General features: G+C 38.5%; 1 protein-coding gene across 12 annotated transcripts in view; it reads right to left on the bottom strand.

The window, feature by feature from the left end:
* Positions 1-12,928, bottom strand: part of PRRC2C (proline rich coiled-coil 2C) — a 95,975-nt gene that overhangs the window by 34,015 nt on the left and 49,032 nt on the right. For all 12 annotated transcript variants that reach the window (XM_025926198.2, XM_086693481.1, XM_086693478.1 and 9 more), the window contains exons 13-17: positions 10,612-10,781; positions 9,902-10,154; positions 8,704-8,914; positions 4,500-6,749; positions 2,249-2,457 (exon numbers count right to left, since the gene is read on the bottom strand). In XM_025926198.2, coding sequence (XP_025781983.1) covers positions 2,249-2,457; positions 4,500-6,749; positions 8,704-8,914; positions 9,902-10,154; positions 10,612-10,781 — 3,093 coding nt within the window. The remainder of the gene's footprint in view (positions 1-2,248; positions 2,458-4,499; positions 6,750-8,703; positions 8,915-9,901; positions 10,155-10,611; positions 10,782-12,928) is intronic.

The following is a 12,928-nucleotide window of genomic DNA, read 5'->3' on the forward strand; positions in this document are numbered from 1 at the left end:
AAACATTAAAAAAATAATAATACGATAATGTAAGTAATCTCTACACCCAACGAACATGTGGTTTGAACCCACAACACCAAGGTCAAGAGTTGCACGCTCCACTGACTGAGCCAAACTGGCACCCCATGTTATTTTGCTTTTCTAATAAAACCTTGATTGGCTCTGATTTATCCATGATACTTCTACTATGTGGGGTTTTAAGTCCTTTACAAGATTAACTCTAAAATGGAACAGCACTCATTTCAATGAAAGGTCTTAGACAAGTCACTGGATGCCGTGCACTCCATTACATCACAGTGGTAAAGAGACCTTCAATTGTAAGTTCACCTCAGTCTCCCGCTTAGACTACATCGTGTGTGTGTAAAGCTTTTCTTCATAGCCATGCCATCACTCATTACTTTTAATTTTCTTGCCAAAGAGCTTTTTTAGAATCCTTTGAAGAGCTCGTTTGCCCAACTACAGGCAACATCTATAGAAATCTGAATAATACTTTGTTTTCAACACCCTGTTCTTACCTGGTGCTTTGTAACATTTTGGGCTAAAGAGAAATTACTTAAATGTTATTAGGAAAACAACCTAAGGATGAGTGTATCTTAATGAGTTTTAAAGATGAATAGCCTGGGTGCCTTCGTGGCTTAGTCAGTTAAGCAGCCAACTCTTAACTTCAGCTCAAGTCGTGATCTCACAATCGTGAGACAGAGTCTCACACTGGGCTCTGTGTTGGGAGTGGAGGCTGCCTAAGAGTCTCTTTCTCTCCCCTCGATCGTGTGTGCGCTCTCTCTCGAAAAATAAAAACGAATAGCTCAGTTTCCAACCACCAATTCAGAAATACAATGGAGTTCTCACCTTTTTAAGTCTTAAGCTAATATAATAGTTCTCTGGAAGACGGAAAACTGGTAAACAAGTATTTGGGAAGATAAATCTGCCATGTTTTGTGGACTTTTTATAATCTTCATTTGTCATTTTGCAAATACGGTGTTTAGGCTCTCCTCTCTCTTATGGACCACCACAAGGCTGGCATCCAAACCTCCTGCGGGTCTACTTTGTTCTCTCTGTATCAGTGCTTTTTAACTTGAGTGCTATCAGCATTTTGAGCTGCCTGTCCTGTGCACTCTGGGAAGTTTAGCAGCACCCTGGGCCTATACCTACTAAGATGTCAGTAGCATGCAGCCCCCCTGCTATGACAAAATGTTCTCCAGAGATTGCCAGACATCCCCGGGGTACAAAAATCACTGCTGTTGAGAACCACTGCTTTACATAATCTAACTAAAAAAAAATTTTTTTAATATAACTTATTGTCAAATTGGTTTCCGTAATCTAACTAAAAATTCTTAAACACACAACTAAACCAAGTTTCTTTCTTTCCTACGTGAATCCTAAAATGGTACTCTAGAACAGTAATTCTCAAATATCTGCTCACATCAGAATCACCTGGAGAACTTGTTAAAACACAGACTGCTCCAAGAATTTCGGATTCAGTACATCTGAGGTAGATTTTGTATTTGTCACAAATTTCTAGGTGATGCTGGGACCACATGTTTAGAGCTATTGATTTAGAAATGATAATGCCAAGGGCCTGGGCCCAAAGAGTTTCACAGTTTAAATGACCATTAAATAGAAGAAAAGTCTAGTCTTTATTTTTAACACTGGAATAATAGTACCTAACTTTCCCATTATTACTATGTGGTCTTAGCAGATCTCAATTTTACACAATACTCCCTGCTTAAGTCTCATCTGAATGAATGGCAAATATGGTAAAAATACAGGTGTATTCCTTGTTAACTTCCTCACCAAATATTTTCTTATTACTAGTGTTATTTTTCGCACTTGATATCCTTTTACTTCGTGGCTTTCTGAAAGTATTTACCCAGAGCAACACTGCCTCCCATAATATTATTTATTCTGTATTCACCATATCTTAGAAACCAAATTTTAAAGCATATGGAACAGAATTCAGATCTTTGTTTTCTATGTTTTCCTATACCTGTTTGGCAAGGTAGAGTGGTTAATTTTCCCATTAACCTTTTTTATGAAGAATAGTGAAACCCTGTGGATTATCTTTAACAAGAACTTTGTTAAGTATTCAAGGCTGTGCTAAAACCTGGTGTTATGTTAGTTCATTTTATCAATTAGTGATTCATAATCAGCCTCTGTCTCCACATTGTAGGCCCAATTCTGGCCTCCTTTAATTACAGTGTCCACTTAAATGTAGCAGATGATATATAAATAAAAGGAACCTAAGACATACTTGCATAATTGTTGAGATCAAACTGTGACAGTGCATCTGCTTTCTCTTTGGGTTTTTTGGGGCCTGATTTGGGGTCTTCTCTTTTTTTCCCTGTCGAATCTTTGGAGTTCTTCTGTCCTGTACCATTTGGTGCTCCTTCCTGGTGGTGTGCAGAGCTGCCATTGACGGGATCAACAATAGTTGTACCCCCAGACTGGTCATCAAATGGCCTATAAAACAGTAATTTGAGTTATTATCACCTCCACATAACCGAACAAATGAAAAACGATTACTGGCCGTTTATAAGTTTAATGTAAGAAGAAACAGTGGGACAGAAGACTCTAACTCTAAAACCAGCAAGACTTAGTGACTTTTCTTGAGTACAATGTCACTAAAACTGAGCTTCCCAATAAAGGAGATGGACTAGCTCCCATGAGTTCCTTCCAGGAATTAAACTCTAGAATCCCAATTGTGCCCTGAAGGTTCTTATTGTGTCTATCATGGTATAAATAAGCTAATCAATATTGTTTATAGCAGAAAATTTATGATACAAACTAGTCCAGAGGATTCACTACTGGATCTTCTCCACAAGAGGGCAGCATATGAAAATTTTAAAAAGCACTGCTTACGTGTATTTTTTTAAAAGTTCAATCAGACTTATACATTAATGTAAGTACATAAAAAACCACTTTTAATTCGGAAATATTTCACAATCCAATGCATTTCTATAGTTTTTGTTTCCTATCAAATTTTATTCTTGGATTTGTTTGTTTAAATTTATGAAAATACACCACAGAAAATGGGTTCACTAATTCATCTTAGCCATTGGTATCACTTGAGATAAAAGCTTACCAAGTGCTTGGCACAAAGCATGACCTCAAATATTAGAAGAAAATCGTTTCTTATAAACGGGACTTGTTGAAAATACTGCCTTTAACTACAACCAACCAGTAACTGCTATATCTGCACGTTCAAAGTTGTTACTATCTACATGGCACGAAAGTCTTAAGTTGTTGAGATCTGCATTACACAAAAACCAGATCAAGATTTCCCTTGAGTATTATTACTCAAAACTCTAATAGTTTGGTTATAGTCAGTAACTAAACTGTGGCTACGTATGTTATCCTAATTCTTTTGACCTTTTAAAGGGAGGTTCAAATTCTGTGTTAAGAAAGTACTCAGGAAACACAGTTGGTCATACTATTTCCCTAAAATTTTTCTAAGTTATCAGAAAGCAAAAATATTTTCATTGACGGATGCAGTAATCTGAAATACCAAGCATATTGTAACTAACCAATGCAGATGACTATAGTAATTATCTGAATAAATTTCTTATCAGCTCAGGCTCCAAACCTAGGAATTTGGTAAAAAACCAGGACATACTATAATAATAGTTGGTTACTATATACCAGATATGTTATGCAATTCACAAATGTCATGTCTGTAATGTTTACCAATGCTTGTAAGTACTATTACTTTCTCTCCATTTTAGTGGAGAGGAAGGAGAGTTTTATACAGGAAGTATCAAAACCTACATTTAAAACTAGGCAAATAAACGAAATCAATCACTCAATCAATAAAGGTAGGCATGCTGCTACTGTAATTTTTCCTAATATTAAATAAACTGATAATTTATTATAAACATTTTAATATTTAAAAGAACAGAAAAAGCTTAACACAGTTTAGGAAAACTGTTTTAAAATAAATCCAAAGATATTTATGTTATTGGTGGCCTTGGTGATTGGGCAGGACTTTGCTTTCTGGGCCTTTATCCAGCTGGATTATTTATTGTAGGTTTGCAACTCAAGAGGAAAATACCACTTATTCTTAAGGTTCAACATTCACTTCCTAGCAACCAGTACAGAGCGATAAAACATATGGTTAAAACGTATTCATTTAAATCACAGAGGACACCTATAAGCACCAGAGTTTTGCAAAGAAAACCCCAAAAAGAAAGGAGGGCTGCTTGTCATCTAGAAGATGACCTACCAACAGGAAGACAATGTGCAGGCCCTTCTCTAAGTGTGAAGACTCTCCTCCCAAAGCTACAAAGTCCTAAGAGGACTCTTCTGGAAAATAACAACTTAGGAGGCAAAGACTCCGGAGACCATTAACCTCTTTTGCTCAAGCACCCTTACGCTCTGAGAACAGACCAAAAAACTGGGGGAGAACAATGTCTGGGTCCTCTGTCTAGACTGGCTCCTCTGCTCAGTTCAACTTTCAGCTTCTTTAAAGGAACACAAGTTGATTACACTGAAGCCAAAGTACTCACCCTCGCTTCCCACTTTTTGATGGCGGCCCACTTCTCCTTTCATTTCTAGGACCTGAGAAATTCCTTCCAGATTTGGGTGGACCGCTGTTGCCGCGCCGATTCTGGCGATCTACGCCAGGTCTCTGGCTAGAAAAACTTCTCTTTGCTATTTCCCTTTTTGGAGGTAAAGCATTCTCTCCGGTTTTTACAACTGCTTGTGCATTCAAATCAGCATTTTTTTTTTCATCTCTTTCACGCCTCTCATTGAAATCACTGCTTTCAGAAGCTGTTTCCCATTCCTCATTTGCCTGATCTGAAGAGTTCTGATTAGATAAGTCTGGTGTCTTGTTTCCAGAAATCTCCCCAGCAGGATTAAGTGGTTCTTGAACGACATTATTAACTGGGCCATTTGTGGGCACTGCCACCTCGTTGGTTTTTGAAGCAGCCTCCCTCTCTCTGAGACGTCTGAATCTAGGTGGCTTGTCTTGTCTCGGTGGCCGGGTAGGACGTTGTCTTCGGGGCCTCTCTCTAGCTGGGTCAAATTTTCGCTCAAATTTTGGAGGTCGTTTATCTGCTGGTATAGGAAGAAACTGCTCATGCCTTCTTGGTGGCTCTTCATCGTCTGGCTTAGGAGCTTCTACCTGCCTTGGGTTCCACTGATTGTCCCGATAAGCAGGTCTTCGGATGGTGGAAGGGCGGGATGGCCGACCTGCAGGATCCCTTCCACCGCGTCGGAATGTTCCCCCTCTGCCTCGCCGTGTAGGCTCTCCCTTAGGAAGGAAGCCTGGTTTAGATTTATCATCATCCCTCACATAAGGTTTTTCTAGAGGTCTATTATCTATTCGGATGTGATTTTCAGGCTTGAAAGAAGACTGAGGCTTCATGGGCTTTTTGTTTTCAGAACGCTCCTCTCTTTTGGGAAGTTTACCTTTGCTTAAACTATCCTTGTCACTTGCACTTTCATGAATTTCACTGTCTGTGTCAGTCTCTGAACCTCGCTGTCGTCTCCTTTTGGGAACGACTTCAAAATCGGAGCTCTCACTTCGTGTTTCACTTTCTTCTCGCTGTCTGAGAGGTCCTGAGGGCACATGCTCTGTCCGTGGCTTACTGTCTCTATACTGAGGATAATCTCGAGTGTGCCCTCTCCCACCACGGCCACGCCCTCCATAAGAACCTCTATAGCTCCGGCCCCTGGAATAGTATTCGCCTCGGCCTCGACCTCTGTACCCTTGATCTGGAAACCAATCTCTATCTCTCGCTTCTTTCCAATAGGTCCTAGGGGGTAAAGTGGATTCTTTTTTAACTGCTGGTCTTGAATCTGGTCGAGGCCTCTCTACAAGGTCTTTGCTACCAACTTTCTCAGGTTGTTTTTCTTCTTTGACTGTTGGTGCTGTGACAATCTGTGGGTTTACAGTTTTAGCCACAGGCTCTACCTCAACACTACTTACAGGTTCTGAGGGCTTCTCAGCATCTTGAGGTGGCTTTTGAACCAAAGTTGAAGTTTCTGTTGAAGGGAATTTCTCTGGTTCTGGTTGAGGTGGTGGTAGAGCTGACTGTGGCTGAGTTGGCGCAGCAGGCGGTGGGACTGGAGGGACAGGATCTTTCTTTTCCGTCTTCTCGGGTTTTACAAGTTTCTCAGGGACCTTTTCTCCCTTTTCCCCTTCTTTCTCCTTCCGTTGCTCTCGTTCCTCTTTCATATCTCTAAGTATTGGTTTTTTAATGGGACCCGATCTTCTCACAGGCCTATCACTACCCTCTTCTCTTCTGTTGGAGCTTGGCCTTGGGCCCCAACGAGTTTCCGATTTGGATTTATATAGTTTTTCAGGTTTTGGTCCTTCAGAAGATCGTATAAAGCCATCCTTCTTTGGTTTTTCCTCAGTCCTTTCTGTTGGTTCCTTTGGATCAGTGCATCTGCTGGTTACTTTAGGAATGCTTACGGATGGCTCACTTCTTTGCTCCTCTGACTTTTGAGTATGGTTAGAGCCATGGGAAACACTTCTTTTCCGGGCAGGCTGACTTTCCGCGCCAGCCGAAATCCGCTCTTCTGGAGGAGTGGATACAGGTTTTTGATCAGGAACATCAAAACAAGCAGACTGATTATTTGTGTCAGTATGGCGAGGTCTAATGTCTTCCACAGATCTGCTTAAAAACTTTTGTACTTCTGTCTCATTTGATTCTCTGACAAAGTCTGCTTTTGGATGAGCCTCTAATTGACTGTGTTCTACAGGATAAGCAGCAGTAATCGGTTCCGGATCCAGTGAGGCTTCAGGCCTAAAATAATGAGAATTCAGAGGCATCGCTATCAACGCAAAAACTCTTTTGCATAAGTGTGTAGCAAAACAACCTCTCTAATTATACATGTAAATGAGGGGCGCCTCGGTGGCTCAGTCTGTTAAGCATCCAACTCTTGGTTTTGGTACAGGTCATGATCTCACGGTTCATGAGATCGAGCCCAAAGCTGGGCTCCCCTCTGACAGCATAGAGCCTGGTGGAATTCTGTCTCTCCCTTTCTCTCTACCTCTCCCTGGCTTGAGCACACATAGCTCTGTCTCAAAATAAATAAACCTTAAAAAAAAAAAAAAAAAAAAAAGTAAATGGATCCTAATCATAAAAAACATTTAAAAAGGATCCTAATCTTTGTCTCCTTTAAAAGTTTAGTGCAGCATTATTCATAATCGCCAAGAGGTGGAACAACCTTAAATGTCCACTGACAGACGAATGCGTTAACAAAATGTGGTGTCAGCGTGCCTGGTGTCTTAGTCAGCTGAGCATCCAACTCTTGATCTCAGCTCAGGTCTTGATTTCAGAGTCGTGAGTTCAAGCCCCGTGAAAAGAAAATGTAGTATATACATATATATACATACATGGAATATATATACATACAATGGAATATTCTGTGCTACCAAATGGATAAGAATGTTATGTTAAGTGAAATAAATCAATCACAGGGCAAACACTGCAGGATTCCACTTATATGAGTATATAATATAATCAAACTCATCCAATCATAAAACAGAATGGTGACTGCCAGGGCCTAGGAGGCAGTAAGATGCAAAAGTTCCTATAAGATGCAAAAGTTCTACAAATGTGCTGTAAAACACTGTACAATATTGTTAACACTGTACTTAGAGTTAACAATATTGTACAAACACTTAAAAATTTTGTTGAGGGTAGATACAGTATGTTTTTTCCCTCTCATTTGAAAACAAATGAACTTCATAAGAAAAAAGAAGTTTAGGCTATGCTGATATGAAGTATTTATTTAAATGATTATTCAATTTTAGAGAGAGAGAGCAAGAGAGAGAGCACGAGCAAGCAGGGGAGAGGCAGTGGGGGGAGGGGTGGGGAGCAGGGAGAGAGAGGATTCAGAACAGGCTCCGTACTGACAGCAGAGAGCCTAATGCAGGGCTCGAACTCACAAACCCTGAGATCATGATTTGAGCCAAAGTTGGATGCTTAACTGACTGAGCCATGCACGTGTCCCATGCTGACGTGAATTCCAAGACTAAGAATTTCCACCTATAATTATAATCGAAGACTATCCCAGAGTAGGTCTATCTTCCCCGATTAATCAGAATGATAAAGCATCACAAAATACACTCCCTTAAAAAGGCAGAAGTTCTAACTTCATAGCTATCAATTATTATAGATCACCAACTGTCTGCTACTTCAAAGTATCTTAGTGTTTATTTTTTAGGTAGGCTCCACGCCCAGCATGGAGCACAGCACAGGGCTTGAACTCATGACCCTGAGATCAAAACCTGAGGTGAGAGCATGAGTTGGCCATCTAACCAACTGTGCTACCCAGGCGTCTCCAGGTTCCCCTAAAGGATCTTTGTAAATTAGTATTTATCCTTCTCTCAGCATTAGAAAACTTCCACAAGATACTGATAATCAAATGTCTACCATTTCTCATCAGTGGAAAAACTATATCAACACTTTAGCTAGACTACGTATCAAGTATCTAATCAACAGTAGAAACTTGCCAATTTTAACATTCAACACTGAATTTCAGTATTTAATTCAGTGTACAGAACTAGGTGACAAAATGCTCTAATACAGAAATGACAGAAAAACAATGCATGTCCAAAAATGAAATGACATACACTACATGGGAGGAAATCAGATTTGTGGCTCAGTCCTAAACCAGGATGATCTTCAGGGACACTACCTACTTTTCATTTTACCACAATATTCAGTTTAGTCTGTTAACTTCTACCATTACCTTGCATCCTCAGGTTCTTCTGTTGCCTTGGGAGCAGTGGCCTGTTGAGGCTCCGTATGAGGATAGGGATCCGACCCCCACATCACACGAGGTTCAGAGAGGGAGACTGCATGATCTCTTGCAGATCGTGCTATATGCTCAAATGACTCAGAACTGTTTGGTGATCCTTCCATTTGCTCTCTTCTCATTAATGGCTTAGGAGGAATCATTCCTTTACAAAAGGTCAGAAAAAGATGGGGAAAACAATCACTATACACACAGAATCTGGGTTATTAATTACTATTGGGACTCTCTATACTTGAGCTACAGAAATACTTTTTGCCAAGTTAAAGTGATGAACTCAAGAAACGATCAGTGAAAATTACACAAGTTTTTCTGTGAATGAGATTCTTATTGTTGCTATTAAATAGATTTAAGAATTGAGGAAGTGAAACAAAACCACAATAGCAGCTTATTTTTACTTTAAAGGAAGAAAAAAAAAGCCTATAAAAATCAGGTAACACATGATGCCTCTATGCATGTAAATAAAAAACATAGAGGATTACACCAACAGTGACAGACTTCCAGAGCAAATATTTCCTATAGAAAATTGCATTAATACAGTTTACTCAGTTGATCAATAATGCTATCGATTATTAAATTTTAAAATTGCAGTATATATTTTAAAATTAAGGCATGACTCTCGATATTTTTATATTATGATCATACCCATAATCTTCCTCGGTATCATTTTGGTAATGTACTATCTGGATTTATTCTGATAGATTCCACACAAGACTGCTAATTCACTGGTTTTCAGCTAACTTAAGTGAAAAGTCCAGTGTTAGGTGGGAAAAATGGAAAAGCTGGAATACAGAATATATGACAAAATTCAAATGCTTAAGCACTCAAAAGAATGAAAACAATTTAGCAAATAACAGAAAGCATGATTTAAGACTCAAAAAATGTTTAAATAATATTTACAAAACTGAAAATAACTAGTGTCTTGGCCTTATCACACTGTTGCGACAGTGTCTGCCTTTAACTCATCTGTGTGCAAAGTTACAGAAATTTTGATTAAAAATCTAGGCACCCTAATTTAAATTCTTACTCCATTATACCTCTTAAAGGAATTAAGGGTACAAATGGGAGGAAGATGAAAACCTTTGGTCTCACAGAGCTACAAGTGAGCCATGAGACAACCTCAATTTCAACTTACCAGGATGAATGGGCGGAATATCCATAGCAGGTCTACCTGATATCATTCGAGGATCCATGTATGACTGCATCATGAGCCACCTTGGGTCAAAACCCATAGAAGCCAAATGCTGAGGGTGAGGCTGCATGGGCTGGTAAAGAGGTCTGTGTGGTGGGGGAGGGACCGCACCGCTAGATGGCTGTGAAGGGACTGCCTGTGGAAGGACACCTTGCTGCTGCTGCTGCTGCTGCCACTGCTGCTGTTTCATCTGTTCCTGAACAAGCAGGATCACAAATCCAGATTTTAGGTCCATGTGATAAATTAGTATAATCAATCATATCAGAAAATAATGGGCTTTTTTGAATTCTTCAGGGAAAAGAATTCGAAAGACATTTAACAAAGGGAGGTGGTGACACAAAAGAACCAAAGATAAGTTAGGACACGTTGCCTTAAACTTAAGAAATTAATCAGGAAGGAAGTAATCACTCATTAATTAGACTGCAGAAATTGTTTCCTAGAAAGGAAGATGGGGTCTATAAATGAAGTAGAGGGGGGAAAATGACACAGAAGTTTTCGGTAATATCCATTAGCAACAAACTTTTATTAAAAAGGGAAAGAATTTCAGGGAAAATTTGTGTCCTTTTTGTATTTTAGGTTTCATGTTATACTCAGAGTATTGAACAATAAACCTTTTCAATCACACATACATGATACAATGTTTTCGTTGTTACCTGCTGTCGCTGGAATCGAGGCGGTAAAGACTTCTGAAACTGTTTAAAATAACCAGATAATACAGCAGGCCGAGGCTGAGACCCTGATTCTGGCTCTGTTTCATGTGCCACTTGTGTGGTCTCTTTTTCACTGCGATTGCTGTCTTGTCTAATGAAAACTGGGTCATCCTCTGTCCAAAGAAAAGGTGAAAAATAACTGTACTCATCTATGAGACTTAACACATGATGTGTGCGCTGGAGTGAAATTACTAGATTGATATAGTAAAAAGGTTAAGAAGAAAGCATCCTCAACAGTCCAGAAAACTATCCTATACTCTCATACTGGTAACCATCAATGAGATTTACATTAAGTTAACAAAACCTTACATTTCCTCAAAGCTAGATAAGCAAGAAAGAGATTCTTAAGAAAGAAAACAGGCCCAAATGCTTTACCAAGCAAAAATTTGTATTTGATATTTTGTGATAATAAAATATTTCAAATATGACGTATTTCCCATTGTTTCAATAAATATCAATCCTGTCAGTATATACCTGTGGCTCACTAGGACTTACGTGAAAACACAAATGGCCTAAACTTAAATAACAACACAATATTTTTTTGATCAACAGACTACTAGGAAAAAGGAAGCCAATCAAAGTCTGACAACAGAATGATCACCAGCTATCTTCAAACATATAAATTATTATTCTATGTACAGTATATATCACGAAATGATACCAAAAAGAACTATACACATACTTACTAAATAAATAACAATTCTGCATTCTAAAGAAAACCAGAGCCATATTTGTTCTAGAGAATGCCATTAGTCACAATTACAAAGCCAAGTTCATTATGAATTCTTTTCTCACAGAACTAGGGATGAATTTTAAAACAAAGTTTATTTTGCCAGTGTAAAAATCATGCTCTAAAGAATCACAAATCACATTTTATTGTTGGCATACATTTGACATTAAGTGTTGTAAAAGGGAAAATAAAATATTGGAGAGAAAAAAAGAACCAAGTAGATTCAATGCTTAAAACCAAAAGGGTACATCACGCTGAAAAACCTAGCAAAAATTAAATTGCCATCAGAGAATATATATGAATAAAAATAAAAATGCCATTAAATAATGATTAAAAAGAAAAGTATAAATAATTTGTGTCGGTATAGTCCTCACTGACCGTTAAATCAATCCGGTGAATACATGTATTCACTGGCGGAACAAGGACTAAAATATGAATTTCCTTATTTCAAATCTATACTCCTTTCTCATCATCTGTTAATGAGATTCTCTGAGGTTGTTCTCTTTTAGCATCCATTAATATTAAAGTATGCCAATGATGGGGTGCCTGGGTGGCTCAGTTGGTTAAGTGTCTGACTTCGGCTCAGGTCACAATCTCACAATTCTAGAGTTCATGCCCCGCACTGGGCACTCTGCTGTTAGGAAAGCCTGCTTCAGATCCTCTATCTCCCTCTCTCTCTGCCCCTCCCCTGAGCATATGTGTGCACATGTGCATGCACGCTCACTCTCTCTCAAAAATAAATATTTAAAAATAAAGAAATGAAATGTTTCAATACAATAAAACCAACTAAACACAAAAGACATGAAATGACAGAAAAGGAGGGGCAAAAATGGAAAGAAGGCATATAAAAAACCAATAATACCAAAAGGTCAGAAATAAGTCCCCTCTAATCAATATTTACTTTAAATGGACTGAATTGGACTCCAATCAAAAGACTGAGATTGTCAAAAAAGGATAAACATACATGATCTAACTATATGTTATCTGTAAGAAACTCACTTAAGATCCAAGGACAAAAAGGGATTGAAAATGAAAGTATGAACAAAGATATTCCATAGAAATAGTAACCAAAAGAGCAAGGTGGCTATACTAGTATCAGACAAGACTGGCTTTGAAATAAATTTTACAAGACAGAGGATATTACATACAAAGGTTCAATGCAGCAAGATATAGCAATTACAAATATTTACACATATTTAATACATGTGTGTGTCTCTAACAACAGGCCGTGAAAATATATGAAGTAAAATACTGAAATAGTTGAAGGGATAAACAGACTGCTCTACATTTACATTTGGACACTCAATAATGAATAGAATAACCAGACAGAAGGCAAGTTAGGAAACCAAGGACTAAACACAATAAACCAACCAGATCTACCAGATCTACAGAACACTCTAACAAACAGTCAACACATTCTTTTCAAGTGCACGTAAGACATTTTCCAAGATAGACCCTATGTTAGGCCACAAATCAATCAACTGTTGAAAGACTTAAAATGATAAATCTCATATGAAGTATTTTCTCTGA

Source organism: Puma concolor, chromosome E4 (genome assembly GCF_028749965.1).
Source record: "Puma concolor isolate L17-30 chromosome E4, mPumCon1.1.hap2, whole genome shotgun sequence".
NCBI lineage: Eukaryota > Metazoa > Chordata > Mammalia > Carnivora > Felidae > Puma > Puma concolor.